Source organism: Quercus suber, unplaced genomic scaffold, assembly GCF_002906115.3.
Source record: "Quercus suber isolate HL8 unplaced genomic scaffold, Cork oak 2.0 scaffold_22, whole genome shotgun sequence".
Taxonomy (NCBI): Eukaryota; Viridiplantae; Streptophyta; class Magnoliopsida; order Fagales; family Fagaceae; genus Quercus; species Quercus suber.
This window is the reverse complement of record NW_027069487.1, coordinates 1,207,060-1,231,288: the sequence shown is the minus strand read 5'-3', so window position 1 is coordinate 1,231,288 and position 24,229 is coordinate 1,207,060. Positions and strand designations below refer to the sequence as shown.

Genomic DNA, 24,229 nt, shown 5'->3' with positions numbered 1-24,229 from the left:
ATTGGTTGCTTCAGGATGTAAAGTTTGGGTTTTTTTGGTTTTAAAATCCATTGTTTTTGGTTCACAAAATAAACCCAATTGAGAGTGTTTGTGTTTTTTTTTTTTTTGGGGACTAAAGAGAGAGAGAGATTCAGGCGTAGTGGCACTTATATTATATGGAAGGCAATGGAATTTGGCAAGAAATCCAAACATAAGTAGGATTTATGTGCTTTAAATCTATTGAGATTTCCGAACGTGGAGAGGTTTTGCTTTTGCCGCCTGGTTCTTAGTTGGGCGGTGACTTGGGCCATAAATAGTGAACATTATATATGTTTAATTGGGCCATGATGGTCAATACCATCCCACCTAGAGACCCATATATATTGGGTTTAGGCCTTTGATGATTTTGTTTGCTTGTTAACGTATATGATCCAATGCTAAATAGGGCTGTCAGCATTTATTTATTTTAATTGTTATTATTATATATTTTATATTTTTCATGAAAGAGCATATTTTTTCAATAATTTATTAGTTTTCTTCCTTCAATTATTTGATAGTTAAGGGAAAAGAGATTTAAAAGTTGGATATTTTGGTTGGAAATACCAGAAAGTGTCTATTGAATTATAAAGTTTTTTGAGTGAAATAGAACATGCATTTAATAGATACAAAATATTACAAAATTTAAAGTGTGCTACAACAAGATAAAAACAGAACGGTTTTTTTAATCGCTCCAATAGGGGTTAGGAAAATTTTACTTAGATTGCTTTTGTTTCTATGTGAAAAATGTTCCAACTATAAATATTTTCAGCTGAAAATTCTTTCAAGAAGCTATTTATTTTCTAGTGCTTGATTCCATTTCTAAAAATGCTCCAAAAGACATCTTTAGACATTTGGATCGTATGGAAAATTAAATTTTTCCTTAAATATTATCAAAAATTCACAATATACAAAATCAACAATAACAACATTTAATTCGGTATAATCTTCTTCTCAAAAAAAAAAAAAAAGTCGGTATAATCTCAAAATATCTTAACCAATCTAAAAATATTACAATCAAAATACTATAGGAGTTCCATATCTAAGAGATTATTTATTTATTTTTTTTGAAAAATTGGAAAGAAAAGATAATGATGAAATTCCACATTACCCGAGGGAGAGATTATGTCTGAAACCTTGAATTATTCCTCATGCTCTTTAAAATGCCCGTAAATATGTTCCAATAGTAGTCCACAAGGTAGCCTTGAATTCATCTAGAAAACAAACAATCTTTCCATCTCTTATGTGCCAAATGAGTCGTTTATTGGGATTCAAAAGATAGTATAGTGCTAATGGTATTTTTTGTAGTGTTTCATCTCTCATGTACATAAATTCATGAGATTTAAGGGATAGTATAACGGTAATGGTATCTTTTGTGGTGTCTTATGTATGTGGTTTGAACCTCACTTCTTCCCCACTATTTGTTTATATAAAACAAAAAGTGCATTAATCATTTACCTTTGAGAAGGCTTAAATACATTGTTACTTCAAAATTTTGAAAGGAAGGTAAATTAAACTATTTTGAAAATTTATAATTTTTTTTTCAAAACAAATTCGTATTAATAAAGATATACTATGTAAGATATATTGTATTTAGTGATTTATTTTCTTATACTTATAGCATTTTTCTTTTTTCAAAAAGCCAAAATTCCAAAAAAATTATAAAAATTAGATAGACAGTGATGTGAAGTACATGAAAAAAGCCGGAGGGTTTCCAAAAACATTTCTGAGTTGAACAAGCTACAAAGAACAAATTGAATTTGACTTTATTTTATAGGGCTAACGATCTCTACTAAAAAACTTGAATCGGTCTAGATACTCATCAGTCATCAGTTCACTGGTCTGACCATTTGGGCCAATACAACTATATAAGTTTAATAACTATAGTTTAATATGTATTCTTCTCAAAAAATAATTTAATATGTATTTTGAGATAGGGAAGCCAAGTTTACATGTGCTTAAGTAACACATAGGCCCATGAGAAATTATTATGTGCACTAGGTATAAAATAATGTCTCATTTTCACATGAGAGTGGGTCTTATGGGAAAGACACACATGACTATATGAGGCTCTCATTTGTTTGAAAGAGAGATGTAATATACTATGTGTAATAAATAATTAGCTTTTGTTAATGGGCATTCTTGTGCATACGCTAAGGAGGCTTGTAGAAGGTTACACCTACATTGGGAAATAGTAAGAGCTAGTAAAAATTTGGACTTTAAACCAAAGGTGGCTTGACTACATTATAAGTTCTATCTTAACGGTTGTACAAGCAAAATAATTTTATACACCATGAGAATTGGTCAAAGCCCAAGGAAATTTGTTTTGTTTTGTTTTTCCTTTCCTTTCCCTTGAAGAGCTAAAATTGCTTCCTCAACAATGCTTTATTCCCAATGTGTCATCTTTACCGCTTAAAAAAAAAATCTGTTATCTTTACCCTTCTGTGCGCGCCCAAAACCGAAACCCTGTTGGGCTGGGCCTTGCTTGGGCTCACAACTTACTTGTATCGTGGGTTTGGATTTCCTACACTGGGTCGTTCTGAACGCCAAAGCCCAATGGAATCGCTCTCCTCTCCTCGGGGCTCTGAACCGCTTCCTCACTCTGTTTTCTCTCTTCTCCCTCCTCTCTTCCTCCTTTTTTCCCTTTTTTTTCCAACCCCCCTCTTCTCAAAACTTCCTGTATTTATAGTTCAGGAATGGCGAAGAGGTCATGATTATTTGCCAATAAGTGCAACAGGCGGTCCAGTATTATCGATCGTAAGTGGACAGTTAGGTAGTCATGGGAAGTGGTGAGGGTGGCGTTGGAACTTGGTTTCCACCTCCGCGATGGTTCCCGGCCGCGGTGTCTTCCCGTGGCATGACCAATCTGGTACGGGGCGGGGTTTCCCGCGAGCTATGTTAAGACTCGGGGAGGGGTTTCTCCGAGAAGCAATGAAGAGGCAAAGCTTGGGCCCGTGGCAGGCGTGACTCTTGTATTTATAGTTCAGGAATGGCGAAGAGGTCATGATTATTTGCCAATAAGTGCAACAGGCGGTCCAGTATTATCGATCGTAAGTGGACAGTTAGGTAGTCATGGGAAGTGGTGAGGGTGGCGTTGGAACTTGGTTTCCACCTCCGCGATGGTTCCCGGCCGCGGTGTCTTCCCGTGGCATGACCAATCTGGTACGGGGCGGGGTTTCCCGCGAGCTATGTTAAGACTCGGGGAGGGGTTTCTCCGAGAAGCAATGAAGAGGCAAAGCTTGGGCCCGTGGCAGGCGTGACTCTGGGGTGGGCCGCTTGGCAAAGGGAGATGGGCCTCACGGGCCATATACCCAGGTCGATATTCGAGGCCCACTACGGGTCATGGTGTGGGGGCCGTACACCTTCATTTTGAAAATTGACTACAAACTAGTGAGACAATTAATATGTACTGTAATTCATGCATTCTCATATGTTCCCCTGCTGTAGCAGTGAGAAGCAGAAACATGGGGTACTAAGAAATATTTTTAGTAAAAGAACAAGGATGATAGAATGAATGCTGCATTGGTTGAGAATAGTAGGGTACACAAAGGAACTTGGGTGGATTGGATCCTAAGAAGTAAGAATGTCAAAATTAGGACAAATTTCTCAGAATCATACGCTGGTCAAATCAAACTACTACTGTTTGTGATTGTCAATATCTTTATGTTAAATATCAGAGTTCTAATCGTCACAATAAAGATCATACTCCCAAATTAGCAACAGAATCCCAAACCAGTACTATATACAGAGAGAGACACCTTTCTCAAAATGTTGCAATGAGTGAGCCCATCACCTGGACCCAGACTAGTATAATTTTTGATTTAAAACAATGGCAGGTCATGTACTAAGCTTTGCAATCATCTCCTCTACCAGCCTTAGTGTCGTACCCTCGATGTTATCTCCTGCATCAATTTCTTGCATAATCTGCTCTACAAGCTCATGTTTTGATTGTTTGTTTCTTGAACCATAACTAGAGCAATCCCTTAGAAGCAACAGCAATTCTCTAGACACATTTTTAGCCCTCCTTGTCCCATCTACACTCAACTGAAGTAGCCCTGGCATCACTCCTTCCCTTAAAATCAATCCTCTATATCTTTCTCTGCTGCTTTGACATATAAGCAGGAGGATTCCCACTGCATGCTCTTTGCATTGTGGGGAACCATCCTCAATAGTTTCAACCAAGGCGTGAATTACACCATCTGCGCTAGCAGTTTCACTAAGTGCATTCTCTGAGAAGGAAACAATATTCTCAAGCAGCCCTATTGTCTTTTCAACCAATTCAGATGACTTTTCCGAGTTGTGGATTAACTGAAGCAAGGAATATAGTAAACCAGAAGAGGCAATCGATGGAATAATCTGTTGACAAGTTGAGAGATTGTGGAGAGTCGCTATGCTGTCAAGCTTGGCTTGCATGCTAATGCTATTCATGCTGTTATCACCACTATAATCTCCATTGAGAAACTCTACCAAGTGTTGTATGGTGCCAGAAGACGCGATTTTTAGCTTGTTTGCTGTGCAGGAAGAGAGGATCAACATAGCTGCTAAGGTGAGCTCAATTAGTGCTTCGTTTTGGCATTGAAGGAGGTTCAGCAAAAATGGTATAGCCCCAGATTTCACAATGCGTATCTTGTTTCTGTAAAATTAATATAATTTCATTTCAGAATTTCAAGTGTACTATTGAAAAACTTTATAGAAGACTTTCGTAAAACACAAGAAAAATAAATTCTCAATGTGTTTTATACATAAATGTTGGTACAGAATCATCATTGTAATTGGGGGCCACTACTGAATGGCACACACTATTACAAGAACACATTCCATAGTCCCACTAATCAAGCAAAGAGCACGGGTGTATAAAAAGTAAAACTTTCTATACCAAAATTTTGCCACACACTGCTTGTAATAGAAGGTACATTGTGTATTAGTACCATTAATTTCTTTTCTATTTGTTACAATGATGAAAGTTCAGAGCCACCCCAGATTGTAAACAAACTCAATAATTAACGACAAATGAATTTGAATTATATCTATGCATTTAGTTTTGAGATATTGAGGATGAATAGACTAACCGTTCACTGCCAAAGGCAAGGCTGAGCAGAGCAAACAGAGCAGCTTCAATGGCCTCATAATCTTGTGAGTGAAGCATCCCAATCAAAGGTGACATGACACCTCTTTCAGCCAACTTGTGCCTCTGCTTACTACTGAGTTTACTGAGTTCTCTAGCCGCTTGAATCTGTGCATCTCTCTCACCATTAAAAAGATTTCCTACCACCATTTCTTCCATGAAAGCCAATCTCTCTCTGTCTCTCTTTGTGAGCCTTCTCTAACTGTGTTTTTTGTTAGGCAGTGGTACTAATGTTGATGATTTTGGTATCGGGATTGGTTGCTTCAAGATGTAATCTTTGGCTTTTTTTGGTTTGAAAATCCATTGTTTCAGTCTGAAGCAACTTACCTATTCTTTGGTCAGCTTTTTTGTGAATGTCTGATTTGGAAATACAATAACCATTCCTAAGAATGAATCTTTTGCTCTCCTTTTATAGAAGCAAGCGCCTTAAACTTTAGGAATATTTTTTATTTTGGGATTTTCTTGAGATTTTGTTTTTCAGTTTTATGGCAGTTTTTTAAATTTTGTTTACAAATGATATAATTTTTGGGATCCTCCAGGAGTTAATTGTTTATTATTAAGACCCATAATTATGTGATTTGTTTTTTGGATAGTCAAAATAAGCATGTGATCAATACACTAATACGCTATGCATTAATAGGCATGTGTTACATGTATCATCACTAATGAAGTTCACATTTCTTTTTTCTTTTGGAGTTCATATTGGGCAATCACTCAAAAAGAAACCAAAGCCATTAGTAGTTGTGATTAGAGCATCAATTAGTTGACTGCTCCAATGGGTGTTTTCAAGAGTTTCAAGGAGTAACACTTTCTATTTTTATTTTTTTATTTTTTTATTTTTTACGATTCACTGAATTCTCTTATTGCTTAGCCTTTCAACACTGGATAGTGTGTAGAAATTATTGTGTATGACCTTTCAAACCCTTGAAAGATGAAACGGTTAGCTTCTTTTTTTTAACTTGTGTCATATACATATATATTTGCCCACATTAGCAGAGAAGATATAATGGATCAATTATGATTTTAAGTTTTTTCCCCCTAATGTATAGATAAATATCTTGCTAGATTCTAGTCACCCATATGACTTTTACAAGATCACCAAGTTAAAATAATAAACCATATTAGCAGTAACATTGAACATTGATTTCTAAACTTCCTTTTCAAGGCATGATTTTAACACGAAAGGGATTTTGAAAGATATTTTCTTAGTAACATTGACTTCAGTCTCATCTCCTCTCCTAAATTCCTAATGAATATACCTTCCTATCTTCTACTAAGGGCTTAACTTTGACACCTAATTGATCAATTTTTATATAAGTATGCCGCATGCAATTAATGGCAAGTACTAAGGATACAATAAAGTGATACCAATTACATCCATTCTCACATCAATTTATAAATCTATTATAGTAAGATTAGTAGTAATTTTAACATTTTCTAAATTTTTGCAATATTTCTCGTTAAGGTGGTAAGTATTGTTTGAAACAACGTTACTTTTACATAAATCTATTACTAACATCACTTTTTATTATGTGCCAATTGCAATATCAACATTCTACGTTAGTAGTTGTGAGAAATAGTTTTACTCTTGTAATCTTTATACTAAAGGATCTTAATCCTTCATTTTATGGGTATCTATGTGAAATTTAAATGGGTTAATATAAATTAATAATCTCAATTTTTGGTACATATAAAGATTACAGTAGAGAAGATTCAAGCTCAAGCAAGGAAATAGGATTCATTACAGAAAGAGCATCCAATAACAATGATATCCATTGTAACATGGTAGAGAATGTGGGCTCTGCCAAATAGCATGACTTTGGGCCAAAACTCGTGATCCAAAGCTGACAATTGTGTATAAAAAACTAAAAGCATGGATAATGTATATCTCATTTTTCATTTTTCAAAGAATAGGACTTGACGAACGGCACAGAATATTTTGTGGTAAAAATTAATTCATCAATAATGTCATGGGACATCCTTTATATTCACTTGTTCTTTTGGCCAAAAAAAAAAAAAAAAAAAAACTATAGTTTAAAAAGAAAATAATAATGATGGGACCCTTTAAAAAGGAATCCCTCTGCTTTGCTTTCGCCGCTATACGGCGGCATTGTCTTTACGAAAATGCTTCCCAAATTTTCATGATCATTCATGTTGGTAGTAGGTGCATGGTTTGAATGCTCCACAATTTTCTTTTTCTTCATTTGCTTTCGTTAGGAAAAGTTGGAGTCTCACACTTTATTATTACTAGTCGTAGACCCGCGCGTTGTGCGTGATTATTTTTTATGGTGATCTCATTATTATTATTATTATTTTGTAATTTGAACTAATTTAATGAAAAGTAATGTATTTCATAATCATATTTATCACAAAATAATTTTTTTTATTATTGTAGAATTGTTTTATTTAAAATTTGAAACCTTAATTCTATCATAGTTGGTTGACTAATTTTTACATCTCTAAGTCAATTAAACATGTTTTGTATGCTACATGTAAACCTTCTTTTCCATAAAGGTTGAAATAATGTGCGTAATATTTTTTTCTATGGAAGTTAAAAAGAATAAAATTCACATTGTCTTGAAGTTTTCTAAAAATTAAATTTGGAGATTCTCTTTCAATAATTGTGAAAATTCCAAGCAATAATTCAAAAGGTAATACATGTTACATGTTCATGCTTTAATTGTGTAATTGTATGATTGATTTTGGTTGTAATTTATAAGTTGAATATGGTGGTGTATATCCAAAAGGGCCTAATTATGTTGTTTAGAATATTGAATATAGTGTTGTGTGTGATTTATAGAGTAGCGATGGTTGTAGTAATTAAAAATTGGTTTTTCATTGTCTTTTAAGTTAATAAAAATCTTACATATACTTTTTTTTTCAAAAAACATTTACATATATTTTTAACGTGAATCTTTACATATACCTTAATAAGTAAACCCTATACATTTCATTTTCTTAGATGCATAAAAAAAGACATCTATTCCAATATAATAATGGCTAATTAGTTTTTTCATGTTCTCATTTATAACGTTTCTTACTGTTATCATATTTTACTGGCGATTGATTTTCATAATAAAGGCATTAAATGAGAGTTAAATTCTTAGAACCTTTCATTAGATTTTAAAAGTCATGGTGTGTGAAGAATATAAGCATTTAAGGACTTTTTTTTTTTTATATATTTTATTATTTATAAATAATGTTAAATGAAATGTCATCGTCAACATCTGATTTGAAAAAAAAAAAAAAAATTAAACTCCCAAAATTTTAATTTCTCAATTTTTAAGATAGAAAAAATTTTAGGAATCCCAAATTTTCTTGTATTTTTTTGAACCCTGACAACCAAACACAGTCCTGGACTAGTGACATGTTTGACTTGCTCAAAAGCAATCAAGAGCAAACTCAATTTTTCTACTTCACCGTATTATTTTTTCCAAAGTGGGTCAAAGAAAGTAATATTACCTCTGAACTTTTTCCTTTTGCAAATGCAGTAGGCAATCAAGAGCACCGCGAAAACTACGGCAATGGCTATGGCAACTGCAACTCTCACCTTCATCTTTTGCTTGTCTATAACGTCTTCCTGGTTGATTTTTTTTTTTTTGGGAGACACTTCCTGGTTGACTTAGCAATAGAAAAGCGAAAATATTTTAGATGCAGCAGATTTTAATGCCATAAAACCAATGGAAAAAAAGATGGAACGACAAAAATTGATTGGTGGGTTTCAACTAGAATCTCTTAGTAAAATCTCTTACATGGTCAAAATTCTGTTGTATCCAACAAAAAGAGAAAGGGATTTCAAAATACGAATTAAAGAGCAACCAAAACAATAGGCCCATACCTTTCTTTGAAGCAGGCATTCGAATATATACATCCAGCCAATCAGTATCCTGCCCGCCACCTGCAACCTGTCTAATATCAATTAGATCTCCATACCAGATGGCGCAGCCACTTCCTCCATCTCTAATGTCAGTGTTGGAATAAGCCATACAAGAACAGTTGTTCAAACATTGGACTCTGCATTCGCTAAGATTCATACTTTTGTTCACCCAAGAATACGTGGTATCTGGCAACTTGAGCCCAACAAGTTTAACAAAGCCAATTTTATCTTTATCCTCGCAGCTCAATTCCGTAGTGCGTACACATCCCTTAGCCCAGTCGTCTGGGTTCCATCTTTCTGGTGACTTAGGCTTAAATCCTTCTAGACATTGGCAGATAGGTGAGTAACCAATGATACAATTTCCATAAGCACCGCATAAATTGTAACTGTCACATGTGTCTTGTGGTGCAGAAAAGTATGCGATCCATTTTTTATCTGCTTCGATCCACAAGTAGCGCTCGTACATGTATAAAGTTTGGTTCAAAACTGCTCTTATGATTACAGACTTTTTAATCGCGTGGTACATGAAGTATAGCTCATCCTTGTTGGAGACAGAAGTGAAGCTATGGACTGGGTTGGTCTTTAACCCACCAGGGCCACCACTGAACCTAATGCCATTCCACTGGCCACCCCGGCAATATATCTTGGAGCCGTTCTTCATGACTATCTCAGGGTAATTATGAAGTACAATCCCAAGACTCAGTTCTCCAGGAGATGGATCATCTGGACTCTTCCATGCAGTTAGGCGCCTTTCCAGACCTGTCCTTAAGTCCCATCCAAGTTTCATCCCTGGTAGCCATGTATCAGAAGGATAGTCAAAGCTTTGCCACAAATAACTTTCTGGGTTTTCTTCATTCTTTTCTCTTAATACTAGATTTCCTGAATCTAAAAGCTCAACAACTGGACTCCCTGCCTCTTTTGTGGAATTCGCCAACCAAACAACAGTCCTATTCTGGCTGAGAAGAACAAGACTACCTGAACTGTTTAACATCAGCACGCCAGACAAGTCTCTAATTGGATTGCCCCGGTTTGCTACCCAAACAACCGTTCTAACTGGGATATTGTTGTACCAAATTCCCAAGTAACGGTTGGTGGAATTTCCTGTACTGAAGAACCCCAGGACAAAGCCTCCATTTTTAGAGACAAAGTTTGTGCCATCACTGAGGGATTGGGATTGGGTAATTCTGTCAGCAGCATCCGAAAATACAAAGTAGAAAAGAAATAAACTAGAATTCAAAAAACACAAAAGCAAAGATGTCCATTGCTTCCTGTTCTTAGAGCTCTTAGCCAACATATTAAAGTTAAACCCGATATGATGAGCGAAGACTATAAGTCTATAACATAGAAAGGTCATGCAATGACTCAAGCAAGTGGCTGTTCTTTGAAATTTCTGCAATTTTTTGTGAACAAAAATTTCCACATTACTCCCTTCTACAGAAGTCGCTTATTTTGTAGTTGGTCACTTTGTCCTGATCCTTACTTTTCCACGAAGACTATAAGTCTATAACATAGAAAGGTCGTGCATTGGCTCAATCCAGTGACTGTTCTTTGAAATTTCTGCAATTATTTTCTAGTTTTCTCACCTTGGCTGTACCATACTCTTTATGACTACCAAATTTCCCACAAGTAATGGTAGCTAAGCTAGAGATGAATATAAACTAAAGTGCCAATATTGTCAAGGGCGGGTAGGAATCTTATTCAACAATAGACATATAAGAAAAGGGTGCTCGTTGATTTCCAGTTTTACACATCTTTGACTTTTTGCTCCCTCTGTTTCAAGTTCAAGAAAGAACCATGTGCCCCCCTCCCCCCTTCGCGTTAATTTCTTCTTCTTTTTGTCTACACATTAGGTATTTTTTTATATAAAATAATATTTTATTTTATTATGTAACAGGAGCGTATATCAATTTATACAAATACCATTTTTTATGTTTAATTTTCTTTTCTAACAAACAAAAAGTTTTTCATCATTTCACTTTTTCAAGTCCAACCAAACTCACATAAGAAAAACTAAATCCTTCTATGTCCACCATTTTCTATTCCCCATTCTTCCATTCCCGTCCTTATCCTGATTTTCCTTGCATGTCATCATCATTTACATTATCCTCATATTGTGCATACCGTTGTCACCTTGGGTCTATAACACGTTAAATTCGGGAATGTAGGTCACCATTTGTAACACCCCATAATTTTATTACTTATTTAATTATTATACGTAAATTATAAGCAGGCCTACAATTAAATGGATTAAATTGATTTGAGCCTAAGATATAAAAAATAAGATAAATGCTATGGGATATAAAGCCTAAGTGAGGTGGCATAAGTAAAAATATATGGACATTGATAACCCTAGCCTTTTACCTTTTAAGATACACATGTATGTACATAAGAAAGTTCCCTTTTGTTTTCAGCCGCAACACACTATTGAGCTATTTCTTTTCTTCTCTATGGCTATGCACAAGTAGTTCAGGTATGGTTTGTCTTGCTCTAAATTTAAGAAGTTTGAATAGTCAATAGCTAGCAATTGTCATGAACCTAGACTATCATTATACTAATAGAAAAAGAGCTCCTATAATTGTATTATATTAGATAAGGAATGATCAATATGTCAGGAAATGGCCACAGGCTTTGAGTTTGTGCCTAATGGAGTAATAGGCTTGGACTTATCAATTCAAGTTGTCACCAAGACCATGTGAAAGGGAAAATGCTGCTTTGTGGTTTATATATAACTAGTCGCAGACCCGCGCGTTGCGCGTGATTATTTTTTATGGTGATCTCATTATTATTATTATTATTTTGTAATTTGAACTAATTTAATGAAAAATAATGTATTTCATAATCATATTTATCACAAAATAATTTTTATTATTATTGTAGAATTGTTTTATTTAAAATTTGAAATCTTAATTCTACCATAGTTGGTTGACTAATTTTTACATCTTTAAGTCAATTAAACACGTTTTGCATGCTACATGTAAACCTTCTTTTCCATAAGGTTGAAATAATGTGCGTAATATTTTTTTCTATGGAAGTTAAAAAGAATAAAATTCACATTGTCTTGATGTTTTCTAAAAATTAAATTTGGAGATTCTCTTTCAATAATTGTGAAAATTCCAAGCAATAATTCAGAAGGTAATAAATGTTACATGTTCATGCTTTGATTATGTAATTGTATGATTGATTTTGGTTGTAATTTATAAGTTAAATATGGTGGTGTATATCCAAAAGGGCCTAACTATGTTGTTTAGGATATTGAATATAGTGTTGTGTGTGATTTATAGAGTAGCGATGGTTGTAGTAATTAAAAATTGGTTTTTTATTGTCTTTTAAGTTAATAAAAATCTTACATATACTTTTTTTTTTCAAAAAACATTTACATATTTTTTTAACGTGAATCTTTACATATACCTTAATAAGTAAACCCTATACATTTCATTTTCTTAGATGCATAAAAAAAGACATCTATTCCATAATAATAATGGCTAATTAGTTTTTTCATGTTCTCATTTATAACGTTTCTTACTATTATCATATTTTACTGACGGTTGATTTTCATAATAGAGGCATTAAATGAGAGTTAAATTCTTAGAACCTTTCATTAGATTTTAAAAGTCATGGTGTGTGAAGAATATAAGCATTTAAGGACTTTTTTTTATATTTTATTATTTATAAATAATGTTAAATGAAATGTCAAAAAAAAAAAAGATTTTGAAAAATTTCATCTTTATTTCTTATATATTTCTATTATTACTGAGTTTTCCATTTAGTTTTGATAATAAATATGATTTTTCTAGATTAGAGTTTGATTAGTTTCAATTTTAAATTTTGTATGATTTTATTTAATTGTTGATTATATGATTTAATTAAGTGAATTTAACAATTTATTTATTTGCATTGTAAAGTTTATAATAACATTCATAAGGTCATCTTTAATTAATTTTTTACTCCTTTAGCCATCGGTCTCTTTGTTTTCCAATTAACGGTTACTAATTAATTTATTTAATTGACGTTTGATTTCTTTTACTAATCTCTTTCTCTCCCTCTTTGTTAACATCCTATTGTTTTCCCAAATTTGATGATAATTCTAATGTACTAAATATGCATATTGTTATGTTTATTTTTATTTTTATTTTATTCCATTTTGCTGCCATGAAGTTAGTACATCCATAACTATTAGTTTATTATTTTATAACATGTTTGATTTGATATTATTATTATTATTATAAATTTAGTGTTTCTAAAATAGCATGTGTTTTGTATTATCTTTTTCTATTAATGCACGCACTGTAACGTTTTATGGGAATACTTTATAAGAAAATTGTTTATTCCTTTTTTATTTTATTTTAAATTAAGTGTTTCTAAATTGATATTTGTTTTGTGTTTCATTTTTTCATTGATGCATTGTAACATTTCGTGGGAAGACTTTATAAGAACAATTTTTATATAAATAATTATGATATGGAGGATGTTGCTAAATTTAAATGTTGAATAAAATAAGATGAGAATAAAATAATAAAAATGAAATGTTTAGCAATAAACACCATATTATTTTAGTTATGCTATGTAATAAAATAATATTATATTTTTATATACTATCTTTATAATGCAATAATATAACATTTAACAACCAATGAGAATAAAAAAGATAACAACATAAAATATAAAACTAAATCGTATCAAGCTGGATTACCTGTCAATTCCAATTTTAGCAAACTAACTGACTTCTAGTAGTCTAAAATTGATTTCTACGATGCATTTGGTGAAACTTTCAATACTGCATCAGTATGTTTTGGTGGTCAACCTGTCACACTAAAATTAAAAAAATATATACCAACAATTGAAGGAAAATATATATATATATATATATATATATAAAGAGAGATATATATACCAACAATTGAAGGAAAATATATATATATATATATATATATATAAAGAGAGAGAGAGAGAGAGGGGCTTTTGTGTGTGGAAAAATAGAAGTTATGCAAGGAATAAGAGGGAGAGTGACAATTTTATAGCATGATGATAAGAATAAGAAGAGTAAAAAATAAAGGAAGATAAAAAGATAGAATAATATTAATATTAAGAGTAGTGGAGATATGAAAAGTTGAAATGGAATGAGAAAGGTTGAAGAAAATTAAGATAGAGAGTAGTGAGGATATGAAAAGTTAAAATGGAATTGAAAATTTGATAATAAATAAGAATAATAAAAAATAAGATAAATTAAATATGATATTTTGATTGCAATATAATAGAGTTTTTAATTCACTTTAAATGTTAAAAAATTGTATAAAAAAATTGAAAAAAAATTGATAATGACATGGCTGCTGACGTGGCTCAATAGGAGCGTAGCAACATTAAATGCTACGCTTCAGCTTTTAGTAATATATAGACTAGCCGCGAACCCGTGCGCTGCGCGTGATAATTATTTTTATGGTGGTTTTATTAAAAAAAAAATTTACAATTTAAACTAATCTAATAATGAGTAATGTTTTTCGTAATTATATTTTTATTTATTATAGGAACAATCATAAATGTAATATAAAAACAATCCAAAACATCAAAAAAAACTTAAACTTAAAAAAATTAATAAAACTTAACAATGATTAATTGAACCAATATTAGGATAAAATTTTATTTTTAATAATCTATTAAGGTTATTTTCTTTGTAGAAATTATAATTTCAGCCACCCAAAACATATTATTAAATAAAAAATTATTAGCAAAATCTAAGAATTAAATTTCTATACATGCATTGTTATAAAATAATAATAATTAAAATAAATTTGCAAAAGTTAAAATTTGTCACCTATCCAATTATTTTCGTTTGGCTAACCTTTGTTTTTCTTTAAATAAATGGCATTATAGAGTACTTTGCCCACTACAAAGGATTAGAAAATAAACTAAAATTAGTAAAATCTCATAGTTTAACATCTAAATTGAGCACTATAAAAAATCATGCTATGCAACAGAATAAATAGCAAATTATCCAAATCATTCTATGTAATAGAATAATATTATATTTTTATATGCTATATTTAATTCTTTAGAATGCAATAGGATAACATTTAACAATAAAAGAGAATAAAAAATTAAAAAAAAAACAATTAAAAGAAAAAAAAAACTAAATCGCACTAACCCAAAATAGAGTTTTAAAGAATATAAAAAATTATCAACCTAAAGTAGAGATGCAAGAAAAAAAAAAATCCACCAAAAAATTTAGAGAGAGAGAGAGAGGGAACCTTTTTTTTTTTTTTTGTGAGGGAAAACTATGCATAAAATAGAAGAGATAGTGACAAATTTATAGTAAGAGGGTATGAATAAGAAAAGAAAAAAAAATAAAGGAAGATGAAGGGAAAGAGGAAGAATGATATTAATGTAGAGGGTAGTGGGGAGATGAAAAGGTAAGGGAGGGAGAAAGATTGAAGAAGTAGTCGGGAGATGAAATTGTAAGGAAAAGAGAAAAGTTGGAGAAGTGTAATATTAAAAAAATAAATGTTAAAAACAATTATAGAAAAATTGGGAAAAAAAATCCTAAAGCTTGGAAGGCTTCAACGTTTGTTTGTTCATTAATTTATTAATTTATTTATTTTTCTCCTTCCTCTAAGCTGAAAAGGCTCACACAAAATTTTCAAGCTGAACTGAAAAGGCTTGGGTTGGGCTTGATAGTGGAACTAAATAAATAAGAGGTGGGCTGGATTAATTATACAGATTTATTTTAGGGTGATAGTGGAAGTAAATAAGTAAGTAATGGGTTATATTTATTATAGGGTGATAATGGAAGATTTATTATAGAGTGATAGTGGAAGTAAATAAATAAGTAGTGAGCTGCATTTATAAGACTTAAAATTGTAAAAACCATCTTAAAATTGTAAGACAAATTATATTATAAAAAAAAATGACGTGGCAGCTGATGTGGCGCAATGTGAGAACAGCAGCATTAAACGCTACGCTTCGACTTTTAGTAATATATAGATTGTTTATAGTCTCATTATTTTCACCACCATTGTCATTGTCCAATTAAGTATCCAATACTGTCCTAATGCTTTACGACATCAAGAGAGTTATGGGTCATTGGGTGAATGAACTAAGATATATATATATATATATATATAATATATGGCTAGAAATTGTACCACATTTTCAGAGAGGAATTGTGCTTGAAATTGCTTTAGTAGCTAATAGGACAATAGGCATGACTTCATAAAATCTAACCTATCAATATTAATGTAGGACTTCTAGGCATACATTCTGATCTCAACAACCCTCACTTATCCTTATATCATGGGAAAGGATGTCCTACGGTTATTATTATATTAGACTAGGAGCGATGGATATAGCCATAGTTTTAAAAACCGGTACGGTGAAAGAACCGAAAAAGGGACTGGTTACCGGTTTTTTGGTCCGATCGGGGTCCGACCGATGGTCGAACCGGTGACGTCATAAATAATTTAATTAATAATTATAAAATTAATAATTATAAAAATAAATAAATAATTTTATAATTGATCATTTTAACTAGAAAATTAAACAATAGTAAAACATTAAACTTTGGCTTACCAACTTTTAGACACCACTGAACACAATTCAACCAAAAAAAACATATACAAACACCCATAGCCTACAAGCCCACTATAAAATATTTTAATTATTTTCTAACTTTTCAAATAACAAAAAGTAAGTTCACCATTGGTAATAATATCATTGCCCACTTATATTTTTTCCCTCCACATATTCTTGATTCTACACGTTAATATCCCAAGATTCTCAACAACCACACATTTTGAAATCACATCCACACGTTTTGGAGGTACAACAGCCAGCAATAGTTCCATCACACTTTTTGCTTTTCATAATTTCATCTCTTTCTTCAATACTATCTCTCTCTCTCTCTCTCTTGTGAATATGTGCAGTGCAAGAGGCAAGAGCAGCAAAAAATAAGCCTCAACTGAAGCAGACAGGCAAGACGCAAGAGTAGCAAAAAAATAAGCCTCAACTGAAGCAAACAGATCATTACAAATCTGCTTATCTTTGGGCTTCTTTGGTTCTTTCTCAACACAATATAATAAATCTGATTTTTTTTTTTTTTTTTTACTTTCTTTTGAGCAAAGGTAAGTAAAGTAAATCTGGTGTTTTTGGTTCACTGTGGCTTGTGGGTGTTCTTAGGCTTCACCACTTCATACTTGAGAGAGAGCATTTTCAAAATCAAAATCTCTCTCTTTAAATCTGAAACAAGATCTCTCTTTTTAATTTTTTTAATTTTTTTTTTTTTGGGTTAACAGCTGAAGTATTTAGGAAGAAATGCTAAAACCGGTTTAACCCACTGATTTCCGTTATGCCGGTTGAACCGGCAGTTTACACTGTTCATCCGGTTTTTCTTTCATTTCCGGTTTTTACTAGTAACCGGACCGGATTGAGGTCCGGTTCCCGGTTGGACCGGTTGGACCGGCCGGTCCGGTCCGGTTTTTAAAACATAGGATATAGCTACATGACAAGAAAGGATGTGAACTGTAGATTGATGAGATTTCCCTTATTTGGCCATTTTGAAGTCTTGAATATCCATGATTATATCAATGGGAAAAAATCATATTAGGCAGCAGTATATTTAAGTTCAAAAATCTGATCAAAGCTGAAAGTGTATTGGACAGTTAAGTGAATAAATAGAGGATTTTGAATATATCAGTATTGTCTAGGATAAAATTGTTTAAGGGTTCGTTTGTTTTGGGTGAAAACAATTTCAGGAAAGCATTTTCCGTAAAATAGGCTGTTTGGGTGTAAAGGAAAATTCGGTCAAACGGAAAATCATTTCCGTTGACCTTCAAAAATACCCTCTGTTTACGGAAAATCATTTCCGTTCTCATTTTACCTTCAATTTACTTCCGGAAAATGAGAGAGAGAGAGAGCGAGGAAGCAGAGAGAGCCACGAACCTGGAGCCTAACTCCGGCGACCCACCGCCACTCGCCGTCGACCCACGAAGACCCACGATCCACCGCCACTCGCCGTCGACCCACGAAGACCCACGACCCACCGCCACTCGACGTCGACCCACGACCCACCGATCTTCGACCCAGACCCAGACCTTCGACCGTCGACCGTCGACCCAGACCCAGACCAATCGCACCCAGACCGATCGCACCCCACCGAGATCGCATCACGCTCTTCGACGTCGCCTGCGAACCCCGAGCTCCAGTCCGTCGATCGCAGCACCGCGCCGATCACACCGCGCCGCTCGATCTGGCTGCTCGATCTCGCCTCCGCTCGATCTTGTCGTTTCCCATGACCGATCTCATCGCCCATGACCGATCTCTCCCTTTCCATCCATTTTTGATCACTCTCTCGTCCTCGCTCTCTCAGTTTGACCGAATGTGGATTTGATCGAATGGAGTTGTTGTGATTTTTGTTTTTTGAAGTTTATACGTTGAAATTTTTATTATAAAATTTGTTTGGGAACTGAGAAAATAGCAAAGAAAATGTGAGAAAGTGTAGGAAAATAGCATTTTCAGTATACAACCAAACACATGAAAATATTTTCTAGAAAATTTTTCATAATGCAGCCAAACACTCAGAAAATATTTTCCTTTCCCGAAAATACCATTTCCGGAAAATATCTATTTTCCGGAAAATATTTTATGGCAAACAAACACAGCCTAAGTGTAAAAAAACTGATTTTAAGTGGGAAATTGTGTATTGATGGACCTATCTTTGGTGTTGATAGGTTCTAATCCTACTGATTTTGTTGGGGGGGGGGGGGGGGGGGGGGGGGAGGTGAGATAACTCAATATTCACTAACATTGGGGTGTGGGAACAAACCTTTCAAATAAATAATTCTTACAACAAATTTATAACTTGTAACTCATCAATATATTATCATCAAATATTTCAAATTAACAAAAAAAATCTTTATATTGTGAGCCATCATAATACATATATCAATACTATTATATAAACAATTTTCTAGGCTTTTCTCGTGGTCAACGTTTACACCTCGTTGACAAGGTTGTGCTGTCTCCTTTTTGGGACTGGAACATCCTTTTCATCCCCTTTCTTAAGGGTGGCTCCTTTGGAATCTAAAGGTGCACTTTCTTGTTAAGGAGCTTCATTTTTGGATCCACAATAGTATACTCCATTACTAAGGAGCTATCAAATGTGCACTGTCCCATTTTCTGGGACCATCCCTTGCTAAGGACTAGTTGCAGTATGATTGTCCCTTACTAAGGACTAAATACAATACTGAGCTTTTAATCACGACTTACCATAGGTTTTCAAAACATACTCAATATGCTCACAAAAATAATTCATTCATAATTTTCAAAAATATAAATATATATTCACACATACAAGTTTAAATAAATTTAGGTTATCCCACAAGTTTTTCATAAAACGAATAGTCAATGTGCACATCAAACATTTATAAAATATCAATTTATATATAGAATATCAAAATATTTCTTTGATATAAAATAGTTTAATAATCAACACTGTTTTGGAAAAACCCCCAAAATTAGTAAACATCACTTACCTCTTATTTGCAAAAAAATATGAAACCAACCTCTCTTGAATCATAATAACTCAGTAGGATTAGAACCTAGCAACACCAAAAATAGGTCCATCAATACACAATTTCCTACTTAAAATCTGTTTTCACACTTAAACAATTTTATCCTAGACAATATTGATATATCCAAAATTCTCCATTTATTCACTTAACTATCCAATTCACTTTCAGCTTTGATCAGATTTTTGAACTTAAAAATATTGCTGCCTAATCAGATTTTTCCATTAACATAAACATAGATATTCATGAAACTTCAATATGGCCGAATAATGAATATCTAATCATTCTGAATGTAATAGCCCTATGTTTTATTCATATCTATTCACTCTAATATTTTGTATATTCAATCTAATATTGGAAGCCACGTAATAGTCTTAATTTATCAAACCAGTTGCCTATTATTCCCTTGATGCCACTGGACTAGGATTTAGACAATAACAAAAGTGTGATGCATGTCAGTTTGACGGTAAACAAGTGAGGCTATATATGAATATATATATATATATATATGAGATGGGTTTAAGTTACACCTGGTGTAACTCCTTAAGAGTTACACATTTTTTTGTACCGTAGATTTATAATAGATCTAACGGTTGAAAAAATAGCATTAAATGATTAAGGATTTCCACCTTATTTACTTAATTAATAACAGATTTTCTCTATCCTTATTTATTACTTTCCATAAACCTCATTGGGTGTTTAACTGTGTCTCTTTCTTCCTAAAATTGCTGGATATATATGAATCTAGGCAAAAAACAAAGACTAAAAAAGTTCAAATTTTTCTTCTCTCAAAATCCTTGGGTGCCGGTGAGTAAGATCTAAAGATATACTATAATTTGTGATTTTATAAGTGTAGACAGGGAAAATTCTCGACCTATCACAAGCTGACACGTCACACTACCAAGTCCACAAAATACAGCCAATTACAAAGTGCCACATATTGCTGCTAGGTTTTGCTATCATTACTCAGAAACCAACAGAAATTTGCCAAGTGTCATGCAAAAAACCAATCACACATCATCGCACGTGTAAGCAATGACATAATCAGCTTCGCACATGTAAGCGATGACATAATCAGCCTCGCACGTGTAAGCGATGACATAAGCGGACCAATCAAGCTTTGCCACGTGTCACCAATCAGACTCCGCCACGTGTTGCTTATCTACCCCTAAACTCCTATAAATAGAAGCCTTCCTAAGGCATTTGGGGGGGGATCTGAAAAGGAGAGAGGGATCTGAGCTGAGGAGATCAGGAGATTTGGAGAGGACACCAAACCATTTGAAGCACTCAGAAGTCCAGAAGCTCTGCCGGAACCAAGCTCTAAAGCCTCCAAGAACTTCAAGAACTTCAGTAAACCTCAACTTCGAATACGAAGAACATTCGAAGGAAAATCATCCGCCTAGATCCAAAAGTTTACTGGAATCAAGCTCAAAAGCCTCCAGAAACATCAACAAATCACAAATCAGTGAAGCTCTACGGATCAAGCCTCTAAAGCCCCGAAGAACTTCCACCACAAACCTTCGAATACAAAGAACATTCGAAGAGGAATCATCTAAATCATATTCCTAAACCTCAAAGTTCACTGGAATCAAGCTCAAAAGCCTCCAGAAACCTCAACAAACCATAAATTGGTGAAGCTCAACGGATCTAAGCCTCTAAAGCCCCGAAGAACTTCTACCACAAACCTTCAAGTACGAAGAACATTCAAAGAGGAATCATCCAAATCATATTCCTAAATCTCAAAGTTCACTGGAATCAAGCTCAAAAGCCTCCAGAAACCTCAACAAATCATAAATCAGCGAAGCTCTACGGATCAAGCCTCTAAAGCCCCGAAGAACTTTTCAACAATCTTCGATCCATCCTTCAACCAAATTGAAGGATACTTTGTGTTCAAGTGAAAATCACATTACCACAAATCCAATTAACAAACCTTTCAAGGAGATCGAATCAGAGGATCACTCTTTTGTAATTACAGAGAATTGTACCACACATATATTCAATACAAATTCGCATTTGTGACACTATTTTACTTGTTTGACTTATTTCAAACCGAGAAATTTAGTCGTCCACAATAAGTACACTTAGTTTGCTAGAACTACCCCTAAACAGTTGACAAAATAAGCAAGAGTTTTGTGGTTTAAAGTTTCAACACATTATAGCAACAACACATGACAAAACTCAAATCTATTGAAGATAGGGCGGATATGAGATCAGTAAATAAAATAAAGAAGTGAACATATATATATATATATGTTTTATTATAATGTTGAAAATAAATGATGACCAGAATCTACAAAGAAGTATCCATTTGGTTAATTGAAAAAATTGGCGGATCGATGTTCATACAGTTATGAAAATCATGTGTATAAAAAAAAAAAACAAAAGTTATGAAAAGCATGTTATAGTCAAATTGGTAATGAATGGGCTTGCTTGATTCAGGTGGTTAACATCTAACATGATACTTATAAAAAAAATAAAAACATCTAACATGATAAATTTGGCCTGTTTTACTGTCACAGTGTTGAATTCTTTTTTAGGGTTAAGAAAATTTGAACCATATATATACTCCTTGATACAAGAGTTACAGGCAAGAGATATTTTCATTACAACGCCTTCTAATTATAAATGAAATTCGTATTATGTTTACTGTCTACAATATTCTGCTAATTGAAATAGATTTGGCCTAATTCCATCTTGAGTGAGAAGAAGAAGAAAGAGGTTGGTGTGACTCGGAGGTACAATTTTTTTTTTTTTTAAAGGAAGAAAGGGACACAGTTAAACAACATCTAAGGAGGTTTATGGAAAATAATAAATGAAGATAGAAAAAATCTGTTATTAATTAAGTAAATAAGGTGGAAATCCTTAATCATTTAATGCTACTTTTTCAACCGTTGGATCTATTAGAAATCTACGGTACAAAAAAGTTGTAACTTTTAAGGAGTTACACAAGGTGTAACTTGAACCCATCTCTCTCTCTCTCTCTCTCTCTCTATATATATATATATATATATATCATCACCCCTCTCTCTCTCTCTCTCTCTCTCTCTCTCTCTCTCTCTCTCTCTCTCTCTCTCTCTATATATATATATATATATATCAACCGCAAATCACCCTTTTCCCTTTAATATAAAGATAGGTGGAGATTCATGGAGTGATGCCTGTTATCCTAGTAGGTACTAATATAATTCCATGCACCACTCATGCCTTTCCTGCAAACGTGGGACAAGTCTAGCCATAGAATATTCAACATCCTAAATTTAGAGCTAAAGGAAACCATACCTGCAGTAGTCTCAATTCCAACCGCAAGGTAGAAAAGAAAATAAGTTGTTCAATTGGGTGTTCCAACTAAAACAAAAGAAAATCTTTTATATGTATACGTGTATCTTAAGAGGTAAAAAGTTAGGGTTTTTAAAAGCTTATCAAGGCCCACATATTTATTTATACCACCTCACTTGGGCTTCATATTCCATATTATTTATCTTATTTTTAATATCTTAGGCCCAAATCAATCAAATCCATTTAATTGTGGGCCTCTTTTTTTTTTATTTAATTTTTATTTATTTATGTATAAGAGTTAAATTGGTATCAAAATTATGGGGTGTTATAGTCCATGTACTTGTAGAACAAGCATATTAACTTTAAGTTAGTCTATGATTAGTCAAGGGTTAGTCAAGTATTTTCTAGTATATAAACCGTACATTAAGTTCATTGTAACACAAGTGCTTAATATAATATATATAACCATCAAATATAACTACCAAGGGTTTTCTTACTGTGGACGTATGTTGCCGTTAGCTTGAACCACGTAAACCTTTGTGTGCGCTCTCCTTTTCATACTTCCGTTCATCATTCAATTATTACACACAATCACAAAACAACTTTCACACTTATGATGGTTAGGAATAAACTCAAAACATGTTTGGTTCATGGATTTTGAAAATGTTTTTATAATAAAAAGCTATATTGTTTTTCCTAAAACCAAAGATCCCACTCCCCTTGCATCAATCTTGATGTATGCACGATCTTCCAACAATTCATTGTAGGTTGTTTGGAGATCCTTCTTGCCTACAACTTCATCATCAGCATAATCACTTTTAGCCAAACATTGATAACTTTTTTCAAGGAAAAGAAAGAGAGACAATGAATATGAGATATTTTAGATTTCAAATAGTAATAATTTTTTTTATAATTTTTTTTTTGTATAGTTATAAAAATATAATATTATACTCACACTAAATTGTGACCTTGTTCACACTAAAATTTGCATCAGCTTGTGCAATTTTATTTTATTTTTTTTGTCTATTTTAATAAAAAAAACCTATTTTTTCTATTTTACATACTCACTTTAAAAAAAATTTCAAGTCAAATTACTTATTTTACACTACATTTCATTAAAATATTAATTTCCTTGGTTATTTTTTTTATTATAAATTATTTCTCTTTCTTCACACACAACAACTCTAATTCACGCAAAATGAATAGTGTCAGCATAAATTTAAGCGGTTATTATAGCAAACTTGTAAATTTACATAATTATACATAGACTGATGTTGGTTATTTTAAGGCAAAATTATGTAAATTCCACACATTTTTCTATTATACACGGACTGATCTGAATGCTCTTGCAATCTTCTTATTTCTGCTCCGTTATAAGAG

General features: G+C 32.9%; 2 protein-coding genes across 2 annotated transcripts; both read right to left on the bottom strand.

The window, feature by feature from the left end:
- Window positions 1-3,620: 3,620 nt before the first annotated feature.
- On the bottom strand, window positions 3,621-5,346 carry LOC112021029 (U-box domain-containing protein 3). The gene is made up of 2 exons (XM_024053598.2): window positions 5,085-5,346; window positions 3,621-4,648 (listed from the first exon to the last, which is right to left on the bottom strand). The coding sequence occupies exons 1-2, from the start codon at window positions 5,297-5,299 to the stop codon at window positions 3,853-3,855; spliced, it is 1,011 nt and encodes a 336-aa protein (XP_023909366.1). The 5' UTR covers window positions 5,300-5,346; the 3' UTR covers window positions 3,621-3,852.
- Window positions 5,347-8,549: 3,203 nt separating this feature from the next.
- LOC136063776 (S-locus-specific glycoprotein S13-like) lies at window positions 8,550-10,633 on the bottom strand. Its single transcript, XM_065764657.1, has 2 exons — window positions 8,979-10,633; window positions 8,550-8,761 (listed from the first exon to the last, which is right to left on the bottom strand). Exons 1-2 carry the CDS (start codon window positions 10,369-10,371, stop codon window positions 8,565-8,567), a joined length of 1,590 nt encoding a protein of 529 aa, XP_065620729.1. The 5' UTR covers window positions 10,372-10,633; the 3' UTR covers window positions 8,550-8,564.
- Window positions 10,634-24,229: the final 13,596 nt, after the last annotated feature.

Excerpts from the sequence above, each read along its gene's own strand:
- LOC136063776 (XM_065764657.1), bottom strand. The coding sequence starts at position 10,371 with ATGACCTTTCTATGTTATAGACTTATAGTCTTCGCTCATCATATCGGG. Across the intron at positions 8,762-8,978 it reads AATGCCTGCTTCAAAGAAAG|TCAACCAGGAAGTGTCTCCC; the intron begins GTATGGGCCTAT and ends TCTATTGCTAAG.
- LOC112021029 (XM_024053598.2), bottom strand. The coding sequence starts at position 5,299 with ATGGAAGAAATGGTGGTAGGAAATCTTTTTAATGGTGAGAGAGATGCA. Across the intron at positions 4,649-5,084 it reads CTTGCCTTTGGCAGTGAACG|AAACAAGATACGCATTGTGA; the intron begins GTTAGTCTATTC and ends TTAATTTTACAG.